This window comes from Bufo bufo, chromosome 2 (assembly GCF_905171765.1).
Source record: "Bufo bufo chromosome 2, aBufBuf1.1, whole genome shotgun sequence".
In the NCBI taxonomy this organism is placed as follows: domain Eukaryota; kingdom Metazoa; phylum Chordata; class Amphibia; order Anura; family Bufonidae; genus Bufo; species Bufo bufo.
This window is the reverse complement of record NC_053390.1, coordinates 662,097,455-662,117,141: the sequence shown is the minus strand read 5'-3', so window position 1 is coordinate 662,117,141 and position 19,687 is coordinate 662,097,455. Positions and strand designations below refer to the sequence as shown.

At 43.0% G+C, this 19,687-nt stretch overlaps 1 protein-coding gene across 1 annotated transcript in view; it reads left to right on the top strand.

Annotated features, from left to right (window-relative positions):
- MAP9 (microtubule associated protein 9) overlaps positions 1-6,289 on the top strand; it is a 138,819-nt gene extending 132,530 nt beyond the window's left edge. Inside the window, exon 14 of the mRNA XM_040420518.1 lies at positions 5,674-6,289. Coding sequence (XP_040276452.1) covers positions 5,674-5,793 — 120 coding nt within the window. The 3' untranslated portion in view covers positions 5,794-6,289. The remainder of the gene's footprint in view (positions 1-5,673) is intronic.
- Positions 6,290-19,687: the final 13,398 nt, after the last annotated feature.

Genomic DNA, 19,687 nt, shown 5'->3' with positions numbered 1-19,687 from the left:
AAGTCTGCCTTCACATATTGATATACCATATTTTTCTCCCCATAAGACGCACTTTTTCGCCCCCAAAAATGGCTGCGATGTATGAGCGGGGAGGGACTGGGAGGAGGAGCTGGGGGCTGGCAATTGCGGCAGGGCCGGTGCAGTCACTGTACTCCGGCCCCGCCGCTCCAGTGCTGCAGTATACAAATATAAAATGTCTCATTCAATTAAAAATGATTAAACATGCCCCCTCACTTCTAATATTACCGTACACCCTAACAGCTTCTGTAGAATGCAGGCAGGCCGGGCGGGCGGCAGCGTAACTCCCTGATGTCACGTGCCTGCGCCGCCTACTTTATGAATGAAGCAGGCGGCGCAGGCACTTGTGACCTCAGTGAGTCACGCTGCTGCCCGCCCGCCTGGCCTGTGTTGTACAGAAGCTGTTAGGGTGTACGGTAATATTAGAGGTGAGGGGGCATGTTTAATCACTTTTAATTGAATGAGACATTTTATATTTGTATACTGCAGCACTGGAGCGGTGGGGGGGGGGGATCTGTGGATGACAGTTTTATGGGGGACATCTGTGGATGGCACAGTTAAGGGGTGGGGGGTCTGAGGATGGCACTGTTATGGGGTGGGGGATCTGTGGATGGCACTGTTATGGAGTGGGGGGGTTCTGTGGATAACACATATATAACAGTGCAATCCACAGATCCCCCCCGTAACAGTGTCCTTCACAGATCCCCCCCCCATAACAGTGCCATCCACAGATCCCCCATAATAGTGCCATCCACAGATCCCCATAACAGTGCCATCCACAGATCTCCCATAATAGTGTCAGCCACAGATCCCCCCTGTAACAGTGTCCTTCACAGATCCCCCCCATAACAGTGTCCGTCACAGATCCCCCCCATAACAGTGCGTCATCCACAGATCCCCCATAACAGTGCCATCCCCAGATCCCCCATAACAGTGCCATCCCCAGATCCCCCATAACCGTGTCCTTCACAGATCCCCCCATAACAGTGACATCCACAGATCCCCCATAATAGTGCCATCCACAGATCCCCACTAATAGTGCCATCCACAGACCACCATTAGTTCCAAACCCACCAAAATATTTTTTTTCTTATTTTCCTCCCCAAAAACCTAGGTGCGTCTTATGGGCCGCGGTGCGTCTTATAGGGCGAAAAATACGGTATATATGGTTTTGTAGGAAATTTTCAGTAAAACTTGTGTTTTCATTATTTAAAGGCTGTGGACTTTATTAAATTCTTTAGCCATTTTTTTAATAACGGGGTTAAAAAAATAAGTCTGTTTGCTGAGTATCACTTCTCAGTCCTGTCAGCTGATGGCTCATGTAAAGCCTTTCCTCTGATCTCCTGACCTCATAAATAATTCATTTAAGCCATATTCTTATCAGTTTGATAAGAGTTTAGCTATATATTGTAAAAAAAAATAATATATATATGTTTCTAGCCCAAAATGAGTTAAATGCAATCATAAAAAGTCCCCCCCCAGAGTGTCCATAGCTTTTATATCTCTTATAAATTGCTTATCCGCAAAACACAGATGCCGGCCGTGTGCGAATTTTGCGGAAAGAACGGCCAGCCCTCTGATAGAAATGCAATTGCAGACAAGCATAGGACATGTTCTATCTTTTTTGCGGGGCCGCGGAACGGAAGTACAGATGCAGACAGCACACAGTGTGAAATGAATGGGTCCGCATCCGTTCTGCAAATTTGCGGAACGGATGCAAATACAAATATACAGTCGTGTGCATGGGCACTAATTCTGTAGAACCCGTTTAAGCAATTTTTTACGCTTTCTTTTTTCTTTCTTACCTTCCAAGACCCATGACATTTCGACATTTTCATTCACATAGCCGCATGAGGGGCTTGTTGTTTATAGCACAAGTGGTATTTTTTGTGGCACCATTTAATTTGCCATATCTCCTATTGAAAAATGGGAAAAAAATACTTGAAATTATAGATTTTTTGGAGGGAGGGGGTCTACATTGTTGACTAAAACTGGCATGACAGCCTTCTTCTGCAAGTCAATATCATTATGGTGATACCAGATTTATATAGTATTCTTATGTTTCACTACTTAAAAAAAAAAACAGTACTGCACTGGGAGGGTCTTTAAACATTGCACCCGCCGGTTCACGCAGCTTGCTCCATAGCTGACGGGTCTCTGCTGTTTCAAACAGCAGAGGCCCGCAGCTAATGTCTGTGACCAGCAATAATACAGAACGCAGGCATTCAACCCTTTAGATGCCGTGATCAAGCATCTAAATAGCAAAAAATCTGGAAGCATTCGCTTCTGGGTTAAGACCAGCTTCCCCAAGCGGGAATCAGGGAAGACAGTCCTTCGTTCTAACGTCTTAGCGGCAAGCCAACATAGGATAATAGCAAATTCAGCCTATACTGTAGTTCTATGGAAATGAGCAAAAAATGAGCCCCCACACCGCTCAGTAGACATAACTAAAAAAGTTACAAGGGTCAGAATATTTCAGTATTAAAACACAATAAAAGCCCACACATATGTGGTATCTTTGTAATCCCACTGACCTAGAGAATAAAGGGCTGCATAGGGAATGTTATAGGGAGAAAATCTGTAAAACTGTAGCGGAATTGTGTTTCTTTTTCCTATTGCACCCCATTTAGAACTTATTTCCTGCTTTCCACTACATTGTATGCCATATTAAATGGCGGCATTAGAAAGTATAACTTGTCCCACAAAAAACAAACCCCCATACCGCTATGTGAACGGAAAAATAAAAAAAAGTTATGGCTCCGAGAAGGCAGGGAAGAAAAATGAAAACGCAAAAAAGAAAAAAAAAACTCTGGTATCCAAGGGCTTAAGTTAAAATAAATGATAAAGGATGAAGTGTAGGATACCAATTAGAAAAATGAATTTTATTTTTTGAATGTATCAAACCCCCACCCCAAAAAATAATAAAACTATTATATTATGATACATAAAATCCAATTAAAGAAAAAAAACATCTAAAACAATGGATATATGATTGCTTATAGTCCACAGATGGTGCCCGTGCATTGGGGACCGGCCTTGTGCATGAGGCTCTAGTGTTTTAATGTTGTTAGATCAAGTCTCTCCAGCTTATAAGATCACCAACAGATCAGAAGAGGACCTTAAATACTATGGGGGTCATTTACTATCAGATATAGGCCAGTTTTCTGGTGTATATCTGTCGCAGATTGCAATGCAAATGTTATTTGCGCCGCAATCTGTGACTTTTCCACACTCACGCCAGGTCTAAAAAAAGGTGGTGGAGAAGGGGTCGGGCCGGCAGGTCTGTCTCATTCATCATTTTCTACGCCTGTTTTAGGCATAGAAAATGGCCTAAATTTAAGCCAGCAAGGAAGCTTATTTAAACTTAAACCTGCTGTGGATACACCCAAGTTATGTAGAGGCTGGCACCTCTTCATAACTTGGGCAGATGCATCGCCAACGCAGGGGTTATTAAGACCGCCGTCTAAAACGCCGGTCTTAATAAATGACCTCCTACATGTATTGTAAGACAGTGACTGGAAAGGTGGTAGATGGGGTATATATTTCACTTAGGCCCCATTCACACGGGCGAGTTTTCCGAGCGGGTGCAATGCGTGAGGTGAACGCATTGCACCCGCACTGAATCTGGACCCATTCACTTCAATGGGGCTGTGCACACGAGCGGTGATTTTCACGCATCACTTGTGCGTTGCGTGAAAATCGCAGCATGCTCTATATTCTAGAAATGAATGGGGCTGCGTGAAAATCGCAAGCCTGTCTGTGTCTCTATAAAGCCTGGTTTGACGCTGACCATTGAGCTAAAACTCCACAGTATATAGTGTACCTTCTGTCTACATATGTTACATACATAGTTACATACATAGTTAATACGGTTGAAAAAAAGACATAAGTCCAACAAGGGATAGGTGGGGACGCGAATCCCAGAAGGATAAATGTGCGTCTCGATTCACAGCAGACTCCTAAAGAGGTTGGCCACTTTCTGGCTACTTTTGACCAATGTGTTTGTAAGATGACTATATGACACTTACTAATAGCTTTTGCTGATTTTCTGTGCCGTTTTCTATATTTCATAAGACATCTCCACACAGAAGACCGATGGAGAGTCACTCCAGACACATCCCTCAGCCTTCTCCACTCAAGTACACCATGTCTACCATCTGCACTTGCAGTGTTGAGAATTTAGTGCAGGTGCAGTGTATTTCAATGGAGGAGACTGAGTGTTTTGCCTGGTCACATGACCCTCCATCAGCAGACATTTTATGGACAGGACCTCCGTGTGGACAGCACAAAAGACTTGACCAGCAAGGGAGAATACCGTATGAAATAGAAAATGGTTCAGAATTTCAATAAAGACTATTAGTAAGTGCCATATAATCATCTTACAAAAACAGTAGCCAGAAAGTGGGCAACCCCTTTAATAAATCTCCACAATATGTGTATTGCACTTATCCTGCCGGTCAGCAGTTCTGTATTTTCAACACTGTCTTTCGTTTCATGTAGATATACAACTTCTTTACAGGATAGCTGTCTCTTACAGGTGGATATATAATGTTACTTGGGAGCAGAATGGCGAGCTGCGTCTCTTACACCTTCCAGTGTGTTGTCTTTTGCTGACCTCGGCGTCCACGTTCTGGGGCCCAACTGCTCACTTCCTGCCTCCTAGTCCACCTCTCACCGTTCCCCACCAGCTTCAGTGTTTATACATAGTCGTCTCGATGTTAAGTTGCTGCTCGTTGTTCTGGTGGTGGTACAGGCATAAAGGTCCTGTTTATAGAATGGATATGGTGGTCCTCTGTGTTTTATCAAAAAACATTTCTGGTGTGATTTGGAAATGGCAGCTTATAGCTGGTGGAGATTTCAGTTTGTGGCAAACGGATGTGCATCTTAATAAATTAAACGTTATTTAATCCACTGGACTTTTTTACTAAGGGTGTGTTTACACCACCACGACTAGCAGACAATTAGGCCCCTTTCACACGAGCGTTATGGATTTTTGATGCGTTTTTCAAGCGGATGGAAAAAAAAAACTGAAGACTTGCAAACAACATCTCCTAGCAACCATTGTGTTTTTCACTGGAGCCCCCTTCACTTCTATGGGGCCAGGGCTGAGTGAAAAACGCAGAATATAGAACATGCTGCGATTCTCACGCAACTCAGAAATAATGCGTGAAAAACAACGCTCATGTACACAGACCCATTGAAATATATGGGTCAGGATTCACTGTGGGCGCAATGCGCTCACTTCACGCTCACTCATGTGAAAGGGGCCTTCTCAGGAAGGAACTGTTCCTTCCCGACTATTGCCTGCTCGTCAGTGGAGGTGAAGAGCTGCATTTAAATGCAGCAATCACATCCACAGTATGGGGACGAGCAATGGCTACTGCAGTCGGAGTCATTGTTTCTGGGCAGCAGATTGTGCTGTGTAAGCAGGTGTGTCTGCGCCAAAGATCATTTCACAAGTTGAACAAGCATTGGAGGATGATCTGCAGTACCCTCACATGGGCAGATTATCGGGAGCAAAAGTTCATACAAGTAGTCATTCCCGATAATCTTCTTCAACAAATGAGCCATTTGACTGGCGTATGAAACACCATTCTTAAAAAAAAATCTAAAAGCTATGCTATTGTTAATCCATAGTTTGCCTGTCATTCACAGGACAGGAAAGAAAGAAAAGAAAAGATTGAAAAGAAGCAGAAGAAGCTCCAGGTTATTTTAGATGATGACCCTCCTCCTCCATGGAGTCCTCCAGGAACAACTATCCCAGCAGGGAGATGATTGTAGTCTTTTTGCTCCTATATCTACCATCTGATATAAATATTTCTCATCATCTTCCAATAGTTTTGTGCACTCTTTTATATTGGCTCACAACCTTTACATAGAAGGGCGGGATACTGACCAGGTACATAAATAGATGAAATTTAATGTAGGAGAAATAAGTGTTCAATCAATGGATTGTAAAAATTCTATATAGACCTGACCTTAGTCAGTGGGATCTGTTTGGCAACATTGGTTCCAGTTATGAGCCAAATCCGGCAGAAGAACGGAAATAACTAGCAGCGATGTGAACATGACCTTAACTGGACATACTGTAAGCAGTGTGATTTTTTTATATTATGGTTTGGTTTCTATTCATAATTTATTTTTCATTTTACATTAAAAATTGCTCAGGACATTTTCAACAAAAAAAAGTAAAAATATCTTAAAATTGCATTTACCAGACCTCATAAATTTACAGATCTTGATTTTTATGCCATTTTTGTATGTAATTATTACAGCCGACACTAGTGATTGACCTTGTTTTTATATTCAAATACAATGATATTGAAAATAATAAACAATATTTTATTGTATTTCAAGGGCGTCTCTAATTTAGGGCTCAATTAAATTTTGTCCGGTAGCCACTGATGTTGAAGCAAAAGCAGGCCAATTATTTTTAGGAAACGGAAAAAAAATTGTTGCAAAAAATTCACATCATTTTTCAAACAAGCTTCTTTTGTTTGCTTTAGGGAACATTTACACAGGCTGATGATTGGGCAAATGCACTTTCAAACGCTCCTTTAGCTTTGATCACATCTTTTATGCGGGATGAAAATCAAGGGGGATTTGGAGCAGACAATAATGCAGGCGGAATGTGCCTAACAATCATTTGGTCACATACAGCTCCATTTATGCTTCTTGTAAATGGAATAAAACCAGCGCTGTTTGACTTGCTGTATTGTCAATTGGTTGCCAACAGAGAATTTTTCAGAATAAGGCCTTAGCCTGTTTTCACACAGTAAAAGCGGGTTTAGACGGGCCGATGGAACAGCGTTCCTTCCAGACAGTTGGCTGCTCCCTCAGTGAAGGAGACCATTGTATTTCCATGCAGCGATCTCCTTTACTTTATGAGGATGAGGGATCTCTATTGCGATCCCTCATCCCTATACAGAATCATTGTTTCTGGGTGGCAGATCGCTGTTTAGACAGCACAATCTACTACCCAGGAACGATGATTGTAGTGCCTGCACGAACGACAGGATCACCCAATGAACGAGCATTTCGCTCATTCATCGGGTGATCAGTGGCACATTTAGATGGCCAGATTATCGGGAAGGAGTGTTCCCAGGAACAGTTGTTTCCGATAATCTGGCCAATTATTGGTTCGGCTAAATCCATCTTAAGTTTTTGGTCAATGATTTCTATCAGGAATGGAGCCTCCAAAGAGATAAGGTTTCTTGAATGATTTGGCTCACAATCACTGTTGGAAGACACTGATCAAATACTGACTATATGGAGCTACCGGAGATAACCAAGTCCAAGTTGTTGTAATTGGACAACCCCTTTATGTTTGATTTACAACATATCTACCTCTTATGTGAACATAGTTTGGCTAGAAAATGTAATGCCTTTACTTTGGGAGTGATTAGGCCACGTTTCATGCTGATAGCTTATACTGTATATAATTCAATTTGAGTTGCTTACATCTGCTGCTGTGTATCCGAATATGTAATGTTGGAGTTACCTTTACAAATGGTAGGCAGTCGGCAGAATTGGATGCAACATGAGGGTTTTTATTGGAAAAAACAACAACAAAAAATTGTTCCAACAGGATGGCTTGGCTTTAGCCCATCAAAGTTCAGTCACATAAACACTTATCTTCAGCCCTCATGTGTCATATAACAGTTCATTTTTAAACAGGCAGACATACAGGAGTCACCTTTGTGCAGAGTCTTGTCTTTTCCCTTCTCTGGAACACTGTGGAGAGGAATGTTCCCAAGTCCTCTGCAGACCAACACACACACAGCGGCAGTGTGTCTTTTAACCACTTCAGCCCCCAGTGCTTAAACACCCTGAAAGACCAGGCCACTTTTTACACTTCTGACCTACACTACTTTCACCGTTTATTGCTCGGTCATGCAACTTACCACCCAAATGAATTTTACCTCCTTTTCTTCTCACTAATAGAGCTTTCATTTGGTGGTATTTCATTGCTGCTGACATTTTTACTTTTTTTGTTATTAATCGAAATTTAACAATTTTTTTGCAAAAAAATGACATTTTTCACTTTCAGTTGTAAAATTTTGCAAAAAAAACGAGATCCATATAGAAATTTTGCTCTAAATTTATAGTTCTACATGTCATTGATAAAAAAAAAATGTTTGGGTAAAAAAAAAATGGTTTGGGTAAAAGTTATAGCGTTTACAAACTATGGTACAAAAATGTGAATTTCCGCTTTTTGAAGCAGCTCTGACTTTCTGAGCACCTGTCATGTTTCCTGAGGTTCTACAATGGCCAGACAGTACAAACACCCCACAAATGACCCCATTTCGGAAAGTACACACCCTAAGGTATTCGCTGATGGGCATAGTGAGTTCATAGAACTTTTTATTTTTTGTCACAAGTTAGCGGAAAATGATGATTTTTTTTTTTTTTTTCTTACAAAGTCTCATATTCCACTAACTTGTGACAAAAAATAAAAACTTCTATGAACTCACTATGCCCATCACGAAATACCTTGGGGTCTCTTCTTTCCAAAATGGGGTCACTTGTGGGGTAGTTATACTGCCCTGGCATTCTAGGGGCCCAAATGTGTGGTAAGGAGTTTGAAATCAAATTCTGAAAAAAATGACCTGTCAAATCCGAAAGGTGCTCTTTGGAATATGGGCCCCTTTGCCCACCTAGGCTGCAAAAAAGTGTCACACATCTGGTATCTCCGTACTCAGGAGAAGGTGGGGAATGTGTTTTGGGGTGTCATTTTATATATACCCATGCTGGGTGAGAGAAATATCTTGGCAAAAGACAACTTTTCCCATTTTTTTATACAAAGTTGGCATTTGACCAAGATATTTATCTCACCCAGCATGGGTATATATAAAATGACACCCCAAAACACATTCCCCACCTTCTCCTGAGTACGGAGATACCAGATGTGTGACACTTTTTTGCAGCCTAGGTGGGCAAAGGGGCCCATATTCCAAAGAGCACCTTTCGGATTTGACAGGTCATTTTTTTCAGAATTTGATTTCAAACTCCTTACCACACATTTGGGCCCCTAGAATGCCAGGGCAGTATAACTACCCCACAAGTGACCCCATTTTGGAAAGAAGACACCCCAAGGTATTCCGTGAGGGGCATGGCGAGTTCCTAGAATTTTTTATTTTTTGTCACAAGTTAGTGGAAAATGATGATTTTTTTTTTTTTTTTTCTTTTTTCATACAAAGTCTCATATTCCACTAACTTGTGACAAAAAATAAAAACTTCCATGAACTCACTATGCCCATCAGCGAATACCTTGGGGTCTCTTCTTTCCAAAATGGGGTCACTTGTGGGGTAGTTATACTGCCCTGGCATTCTAGGGGCCCAAATGTGTGGTAAGGAGTTTGAAATCAAATTCAGTAAAAAATGACCTATGAAATCCAAAAGGTGCTCTTTGGAATGTGGGCCCCTTTGTCCACCTAGGCTGCAAAAAAGTGTCACACATCTGGTATCCCCGTACTCAGGAGAAGTTGAGGAATGTGTTTTGGGGTGTCTTTTTACATATACCCATGCTGGGTGAGATAAATATCTTGGTCAAATGCCAACTTTGTATAAAAAAATGGGAAAAGTTGTCTTTTGCCAAGATATTTCTCTCACCCAGCATGGGTATATGTAAAATGACACCCCAAAACACATTCCCCACCTTCTCCTGAGTACGGAGATACCAGATGTGTGACACTTTTTTGCAGCCTAGGTGGGCAAAGGGGCCCATATTCCAAAGAGCACCTTTCGGATTTCACTGGTCATTTTTTACAGAATTTGATTTCAAACTCCTTACCACACATTTGGGCCGCTAGAATGCCAGGGCAGTATAACTACCCCACAAGTGACCCCATTTTGGAAAGAAGAGACCCCAAGGTATTCGCTGATGGGCATAGTGAGTTCATGGAAATTTTTATTTTTTGTCACAAGTTAGTGGAATATGAGACTTTGTATGAAAAAAAAAAAAAAATCATCATTTTCCACTAACTTGTGACAAAAAATAAAATATTCTAGGAACTTGCCATGCCCCTCACGGAATACCTTGGGGTGTCTTCTTTCCAAAATGGGGTCACTTGTGGGGTAGTTATACTGCCCTGGCATTTTCCAGGGGCCCTAATGTCTGGTAAGTAGGTAAATGACCTGTGAAATCCGAAAGGTGCTCTTTGGAATGTGGGCCCCTTTGCCCACCTAGGCTGCAAAAAAGTGTCACACATCTGGTATCTCCGTACTCAGGAGAAGGTGGGGAATGTGTTTTGGGGTGTCATTTTACATATGCCGATGCTGGGTGAGAGAAATATCTTGGCAAAAGACAACTTTTCCCATTTTTTCTATACAAAGTTGGCATTTGACCAAGATATTTATCTCACCCAGCATGGGTATATGTAAAATGACACCCCAAAACATATTCCCCAACTTCTGCTGAATACGGAGATACCACATGTGTGACACTTTTTTGCAGCCTAGGTGGGCAAAGGTGCCCAAATTCCTTTTAGGAGGGCATTTTTAGACATTTGGATACCAGACTTCTTCTCACGCTTTGGGGCCCCTAAAATGCCAGGGCAGTATAAATACCCCACATGTGACCCCATTTTGGAAAGAAGACACCCCAAGGTATTCAATGAGGGGCATGGCGAGTTCATTGAAAAAAAAAAATTTGGCACAAGTTAGCGGAAATAGATTTTTTTGATTTTGTTCTCACAAAGTCTCCCTTTCCGCTAACTTGGGACAAAAATTTCAATCTTTCATGGACTCAATATGCCCCTCAGCGAATACCTTGGGGTGTCTTCTTTCCAAAATGGTGTTATTTGTGGGGTGTTTGTACTGCCCTGGCATTTGAGGGTCTCCGCAATCATTACATGTATGCCCAGCATTAGGAGTTTCTGCTATTCTCCTTATATTGAGCATACGGGTAATGAGATTTTTTTTTTCCGTTCAGCCTCTGGGCTGAAAGAAAAAAATGAACGGCACAGATTTCTTCATTCGCATCGATCAATGTGGATGAAAAAATCTCTGCCAAAAAAAGAAAAAGGAGGGGAAAGGCGTCTGCCAGGACATAGGAGCTCCGCCCAACATCCATACCCACTTCAGCTCGTATGCCCTGGCAAACCAGATTTCTCCATTCACATCAATCGATGTGGATGAATAAATCATTGCCGGGATTTTTTTTTTTATATATACAAAGTGTTTGCCAAAGTATATGAACACCGCCACCTCCTCAGCTCATATGCCTCGGCAAACGTATCTTTTACTGCAGAGGAGAAATCTCGTCTTGCAGCGCCGCATACACCGACTTGCGTGTAATCTGACAGCAGCGCAATGCTTCTGTCCGAATGCACATCAGTGCTGCAGCTAGTCGATCGGTTGGTCCACCTGAAAGGTAAAAAAAACAAAACAAAAAAGAAAAAACCAGGCCGCAAAGCAATAACTTTATTAACTGTTGAACAGAACATAGAAACTTTTTTTAAACTTTTTTAACTGAACATTTAACTTTTTTACTTACCGGTATTTTTTTTTTTGTTTAGTTTTTTTTACCTTTTATAGAACAAACCTCTCCTTCCCCATGGGACAATGTGCAAAGCGCAAATCGCCCAAAGATGTGGCGAAGTACGTTATGCACTTTATCCCAGGTGAAAGGAGAGGTTTGCAGCAGCTGTGAGTGAATGGGCCCTAATAGCCCTGTGTGCCTGTCCTGGTGAGATGTGATCCCTATGCTAGGTGTACCTGTGTGTGGTACTTCCGGAAACACTCTCCATAGCATAGGGCAGGGTGGTCAGCACAGTCAGGACAGAAATAACGGGTGTCACGCCTTATTCCACTCCTGCTACAGACACGACATCTTTTTCGGGGTGACGGTTGGGTTGAGGTACCAGGAACGACACTGGGGAAATGTCGCTGGTGTAGACGGCTAACTACACTGGTGGATGGGGCCACGGAACCTCCTGGGTAAAGGAGGTTCTCGATGATCTCTTCCTGGAATTTGAGGAAGGATCCTGTTCTCCCAGCCTTACTGTAGAGAACAAAACTATTGTAGAGCGCCAATTGAATTAAATATACAGACACCTTCTTATACCAGCGTCTGGTTCTGCGGGAAACTAAATACGGAGACAACATCTGGTCATTGAAGTCCACCCCTCCCATGAGCGCATTATAGTCGTGGACACAGAGGGGCTTTTCAATGACACGGGTTGCTCGCTCAATTTGGATTGTCGTGTCTGCGTGAATGGAGGAGAGCATGTAAACGTCACGCTTGTCTCTCCATTTCACCGCGAGCAGTTCTTCGTTACACAAGGCAGCCCTCTGCCCCCTTGCAAGACGGGTGGTTACAAGCCGTTGGGGGAAGCCCACGCGACTAGTTCGCGCGGTGCCACAGGCGCAAATCCGTTCTAGAAACAAATGCCTAAAGAGGGCCACACTTGTGTAGAAATTGTCCACATAAAGATGGTACCCCTTGCCGAATAAGGGTGACACCAAGTCCCAGACTGTCTTCCCACTGCTCCCCAGGTAGTCAGGGCAACCGACCGGCTCCAGGGTCTGATCTTTTCCCTCATAGATCCGAAATTTGTGGGTATAGCCTGTGGCCCTTTCACAGAGCTTATACAATTTGACCCCATACCGGGCACGCTTGCTTGGGATGTATTGTTTGAAGCCAAGGCGCCCGGTAAAATGTATTAGGGACTCGTCTACGCAGATGTTTTGCTCAGGGGTATACAAATCTGCAAATTTCAGGTTGAAATGGTCTATGAGGGGCCGAATTTTGTGGAGCCGGTCAAAAGCAGGGTGGCCTCTGGGACGGGAGGTGGTATTGTCGCTAAAATGCAGAAAACGTAGGATGGTCTCAAATCGTGTCCTGGACATAGCAGCAGAGAACATGGGCATGTGATGAATTGGGTGCGTTGACCAATATGACCGCAATTCATGCTTTTTTGTCAGGCCCATGTTGAGGAGAAGGCCCAAAAAAATTTTAAGTTCGGAAACTTGGACTGGTTTCCACCGGAAAGGCTGGGCATAATAGCTTCCCGGGTTAGCGGTTATAAATTGTGTGGCATACTGGTTGGTCTCTGCCACGACTAAGTCCAAGAGCTCCGCAGTCAAGAACAGCTCAAAAAATCCCAGGGCCGAACCGATTTGAGCCGTCTCAACCCGAACTCCAGACTGGGCGGTGAAAGGGGGAACTACTGGTGCGGCTGAAGTTGGTGACTGCCAATCAGGATTTGCCAGCACCTCAGGGACTCTAGGGGCTCTACGGGCCCGTCTTTGCGGTGGCTGCGACGGGGTAACTATTGCACGTGCCACCGTACCAGCTTCAACTGCCCTTCTGGTGCTCGCTACTTCACCATGTTGTACGGCAGTGCTGGTACTAGGTCCAGGAAGGGCTGCGCTGCTGGTGTATGCCTCACCATGTGATCCGGCAGCGACAGCCCCACTCTGCTGCTCTTGAAGCGGATCCTGCGTAACCTGTGGTCTAGCGACATGGGGCCGGGTACGCCTGGTGCTGCCAGGGACCTCCACCTCCTCGTCCGAACTTTGGGTCAGAGAGCCACTGCTTTCCACAGGTTCATATTCTGACCCGCTAGATTCGTCAGATGAGGGTTCCCACTCCTCATCCGACTGGGTCAGAATCCTGTAGGCCTCTTCAGAAGAATACCCCCTGTTTGACATTTTGGACTACTAAATTTAGGGGTATTCCCTGAGACTACCCAAGAAAAAAAGCAAACCTGTCTTACAAAGGGGAGGCTAGCGAAGTACCGGAGGCTGCTGCGGTTGATAAAAAATATCAAAACTGATTTTTTTATCGCCGCAGTGCGTGTAAAATGAATGTGCAGTGATCAAAAAATATATATTTTTTGTCACTGCGGTGGGGCGGGCGTGGGTGAACGCACGTGTGGGCGACCGATCAGGCCTGATCGGGCAAACACTGCGTTTTGGGTGGAGGGCGAGCTAAGGTGACACTAATACTATTATAGATCTGACCGTGATCAGTTTTGATCACTTACAGATACTATAAAAGTACAAATGCTGATTAGCGATACGCTAAACAGCGAATAAAAGTGACTGCGGTGCGGTGGGGTGGGCGCTAACTGACGCTAACTACCTAACCAAGGGGCCTAAACTATCCCTAAAACCGCCAATACCAGTGAAAAAAAAAAAGTGACAGTTTACACTGATCACTTTTTTTCCTTTCACTAGTGATTGACAGGGGCGATCAAAGGGGTGATCAAAGGGTTAATTGGGGTGCAGGTGGGTGATCTGGGGCTAAGGTGTAGTGTTGGTGTACTCACAGTTCAGTCTGCTCCTGTGCTGGATCCAACCGACGAAAAGGACCAGCACAGGAGCAGACAAGCCATATAACAGATCATATTTACTAATATGATCTGTTATATGACTTTGGATTGGATTTTTTGAAAATCGCCAGCCTGCCAGCCAATGATCGTTGCTGGCAGGCTGGTGACGAAATACTTCTTTTAATTTTGCCGGCCCGCGATGCGCATGCGCGGGCCGGCTTTGAGCGAAATCTCGCGTCTCGCGAGATGACGCGTATATGCGTGACTCTGCGCAGCGCTGCCACCTCCGGAACGCAATCCTGCGTTAGGCGGTCCGGAGGTGGTTAAATTAGCTTCCAGCTGGGTGAGGTGGTAACACACCAGATGGAATATGGGAGTGACCTTCCCACCAAAACTCTTCAGTCACTCTTAAATCCCGGACCCAAATTCCAACTACCACAAACTCAGCAATCTAACATCACTGGTTGCCTTTTACCTCCGGGATTTACATCAATGAGAGCAGCAGCCTCAGTGACACATATGTACCATCAATAACCTCACCCCTTGGATGCTTACAGTAACTATACTGCTTCTATGACATATCCTAAAAGTCAGATCAATCGATCCATCTCAGTGACACATATTTACCAATAACCTCACCCCTGGGCACTTGACCCTGAGACAGTAAATCCTTGACAAGGCATCAGCATTGATATGAAGCTTCCCTGCCCTGTGCTCTAACACAAAATTAAAGTCCTGTAACTCCAGGAACCACCGTGTCACCCTTGCATTGTTCCCTTTATTTCGGCACATCCATTTTAAAGGGGCATGGTCCGATACCAAGCGGAACTTCCTACCTGCCAAATAGTACCGTAGAGCCATGAGGGCCCACTTTATTGCCAAACACTCCCTCTCCACTATTGAGTAGTTTCTCTCACAGGAGGTGAGTTTTCTACTCAAATATATGATGGGGTGTTCTTCCCCATTTACCTCTTGTGACATTACTGCCCCTAAACCAACCTCTGAGACATCGGTCTGGACAATAAACTCTTTTGAGAAGTCTGGTGAAATCAGCACAGGCTGACTGCATAGGGCTTTTTTAATGGTCCTGAAACACTTTTCTACCTCTTGAGACCACTGGACCATTACTGACTTTCTCCCTTTTGTAAGGTCTGTTAATGGTGCTGCAATGGAGGCAAAGTTCGGAACAAATCTGCGGTAATAGCCAACAATCCCCAAGAACGCCTTCACTTGTTTTTTTGTCTGAGGCTGTGGCCACTTTTGAATTGCCTTCACTTTGTTTACCTGTGGTCTTATTGTGCCCTTCCTTAAAATATATCCCAGACAGCGAGCCTCCTCTAACCCAATAGTGCAACTCTCTGGGTTAGCAGTAAAGCCAGCTTTCCTGAGGGAATCCAGTATGGCCTGTACCTTATCTAGATGGGATTCCCAGTCCCTGCTAAAGACCACAATATCGTCTAAGTATGCTGCTGCGTACCTTTTATGTGTCTTTTAAATTAGCTTCCAGCTGAGTGAGGTGGTAACACACGAGATGGAGTATGGGAGTGACCTTCCCTCCCAAACTCTTCAGTCATTCCTAAATCCTGGACCCAAATTCCAGCTACCACAAACTCAGCAATCTAACATCACTGGTTGCCATTTACCTCCGGGATTTACATCAATGAGAACAGCCTCAGTGACACATACTTACCATCAATAACCTCACCCCTTTGATGCTTACAGTAACTATACTGCTTCTATGACATATCCTAAAAGTCAGATCAATCGATCCATCTTGGGACCTGTAGTGCAGATAGGCTCCCTGCCATATACAGTGAGGTATTTGAACACCCTGCGATTTTGCAAGTTTTCCCACTTAGATATCATGGAGGGGTCTGAAATTCACGTTGTAGGTGCATTCCCACTCTGAGAGACGGAATTGAAAAAAAAAAAAAACAGGAAATCACATTGTATGATTTTTTAAGAATTTATTTGTCTTGCACTGCTGAACATAAGTATTTGAACACCTGAGAAACAGCAAGAATTCTGGCTCTCAAAGACCTGTTACTGTGCCTTTAGTCCACCTCTACTCTACTCATTAATCTAACTTAGTAGCACCTGTTTGAGCTCTTTAAAGACCCCTGTCCACCCCACAGTCAGTCAGAAGCCAACTACTACCATGGACAAAACCAAAGAGCTGTCAAAAGACACCAGAGACAAAATTGTGGACCTCCACAAGGTTGGAAAGGGCTACGGGGCAATTGCCAAGCAGCTTGGTGAAAATAGATCAACTGTTGGAGCAATTGTTAGAAAATTGAAGAGGCTAAAGACAACTGTCAGTCTCCCTCGGACTGGAGCTCCATTCAAGATCTCACCTCCTGGGGTATCACTGATGAGGTATCACTGGTGAGGAATCAGCTCAAAACTACAAGGGCGGAGCTGGTCAATCACATGAAGAGAGCTGGCACAGTTTCAAAGGTCACTGTCGGTAGAACACTATGCCGTCATGGTTTCAAATCATGCATTGCACGGAAGGTTCCCCTGCTCAAGTCATCACATGTCCAGGGCAGTCTGACGTTTGCCAATAACCATCTGGATGATCCAGAGGAAGCATGGGAGAAAGTCATGTGGTCAGATGAGACCAAAGTAGAACTTTTTGGTCTAAACTTCACTCGTCGTGTTTGGAGGAAAAAGAAGGATAAGTTGCATCCCAAGAACACCATCCCTACTGTGAAGCATTGGGGTAGTAACAACATGCTTTGGGGGTGCTTTTCTGCGAAGGGGACAGGATGACTGCACTGTATTAACTAGAGGATAAATGGGGCCATTTATTGTGAGATTTTGAGCAACAACCTCCTTCCCTCAGTCACAGCATTGAAGATTGGTCGTGGCTGGGTCTTCCAACATAACAACGACCCAAAGCACACAGCCAGGATAACCAAGGAGTGGCTCCGTAAGAAGCATATCAAGGTTCTGGAGTGGCCTAGCCAGTCTCCAGACCTAAATCCAATAGAACATCTTTGGAGGGAGCTGAAACTCTGTGTTGCTCAGCCACAGCCCCAAAACCTGACAGATCTAGAGGAGATCTGTGTGGAGGAGTGGGCCAAAATCCCTGTTTTGTGCAAACCTGGTCAAGAACTACAGGAAACGTTTGAACTCTGTAATTGCAAACAAAGGCTTCTGTACCAAATATTAACACTGATTTTCTCAGGTGTTTAAATACTTATGTTCAGCAGTGCAAGACAAATAAATTCTTAAAAAAATTATACAATGTGATTTCCTGATTATTATTATTTTTTATTCTGTCTCTCAGTGTGGGAATGCACAATGTGAATTTCAGACCCCTTCATGATTTCTAAGTGGGAGAACTTGCAAAATCGCAAGGTGTTCAAATACTTCTGTTCCTCACTGTATATAAGAGTACTGAGCTTCTACAGGGGACAATTAGGGGGGACCTGGAGCCTGAATTTTAAACTTTGCCTCCGCTGCTTTAAAATGTTAAAGTTTGGGACATTTTTTTTTTCTTTCCTTACAGTTACTTTAGTATCCTATGTGTTTAGTAAATATACTTGACATGAGCTGTCAAGTATCAGTTGTTACAGATACCAGTGGGTTAGAGTAATAATTTGTTTTATTCTTCTTATTATAAATTGAAATTTTTGAGAAGCTCTAAAACTCAGTTCCAATTTAAAAATAATAATGAAAATGTCCTTTTAGCTTTAACAAAAATTTAGTCACATATGCCTGCACTCATGATGAAACAAATTTTGAACTACTTTGTTTGCAAAAGTCTCTTAGAAAAGAATATCAGAATTTGAGTTGAGCGAATTGAATCCAATGAAGTAGAATTTGATCCGAATTTCAGGATAAATTAGATTCGCAGAAAAGCTGAATTTCCTCATGCTTCGTGGTAGTGAATCAATTTAACCTGAAATAGTAACATATAGCAAAATATTCCAGCTCACCTGCTCCACTCCATTGTCGTGCAAGGAACCCTGGCCTAGGGAAACAATTGTAGAGAAAAGGGAAAGAGATCCAGCACGTGAACTATGGATAAAATGAAGTTTCTTTATTGTAGTCTTTTTAAAATTCCATAGGCTGACCGGAGTATGTTGCGGTCTACGCGTTTCGACAATCTGTCTTACTCATGACCATAATGTGTAGCCAAATTCACTGGTTTTAAAACCCTCACCCACTTGAGGCACACCTACCTCTCCATGTGTTGAATAATAATAATTAAATCAGAGACGGAGGTGTGTCAAGTGACATCATAAAATACAAAACATCACACAACGGGGAATTCGAATCAATATTCAAAGATGAGGTCATGTCTATTATTCATACCTTTTGGGATTCTCGTATGTAGTAAAAAGATCCAGAGAGATTCTCTGTTATAGAGCAATTTGTTCAGATCCCCTCCCCTTACTGGTCTCTTAACCCTTTCAATGCCCATAACTTCCAAGTCAGTTGTATCCCCTCCATGTATGTCTCTAAAGTGTCGAGACAACATAGAGACATTCACAACTTTCAGATTTGAAATATCTGAGAGGTGTTTCCTCATTCTCATTTTCAAGCTATTAGAAGTACAACCCACCTATTGAACGTCACAGCTGGCCGCGTGAGATTTCATGCCAGATCTTCAAGCAAGATGGCGGCAGCCAGTCCTTTGCGAGCAAATGGAGGCGGTAAGTATGATAATTTTTTTTTTTTGTTAGTTTTACGCTGTTTTTATACTCAGATGCCGCAATCATGTATGAACGCGGCGTCTGAGGGGTACAATGATAGGGAGCTTCGATAACGCCGCTCTCCATCATTGCACCAGCTACTTACAAAAAAATGTGCTTCGTGATGACGTAATAAGTCACAAAGCGAATTTTTTGGTAAAATTGAATTTTCCAAAACTTCGCTCATCTCTAATCAGAATCAAGGAATGATATTCAGTTGATCCAGGAAAAAATATTTTTTTTCCATCAGTGAACTGGCTGCTGTTTTTTTGTTTTGCCTTCCTCTGGATCAGACAGCTAGGCCCGAAAAAGACTGAAATAAATGAAAACTTTTTTATTTTAATCGACTGTTATTCCAATAAAAAATCTTGTATGCATGCTATCGTACATTAAGGCAGCATAAAGTATTGGCAGACACCATAATATGTATGGTGTTGTTTCCATATGAGCAAAGTTTATCAGAGGCGGTAAAAGCCAAGTACTATGTGAAAGTACATACTATGAAAACACCTAATACCATATTGGCAAATAAACGACACATTACTAAAATCAGGGATGTCTGCCCCTACTTTATGTTGCATAAACCTGGTGACAGATTCCTTTTAACTGTCTAAAAAGAAAAATATATAAATATGCACTTCTAATTTTTGTTTCCAATTTATATCTTTTTATGCAGCCTGGCATGTG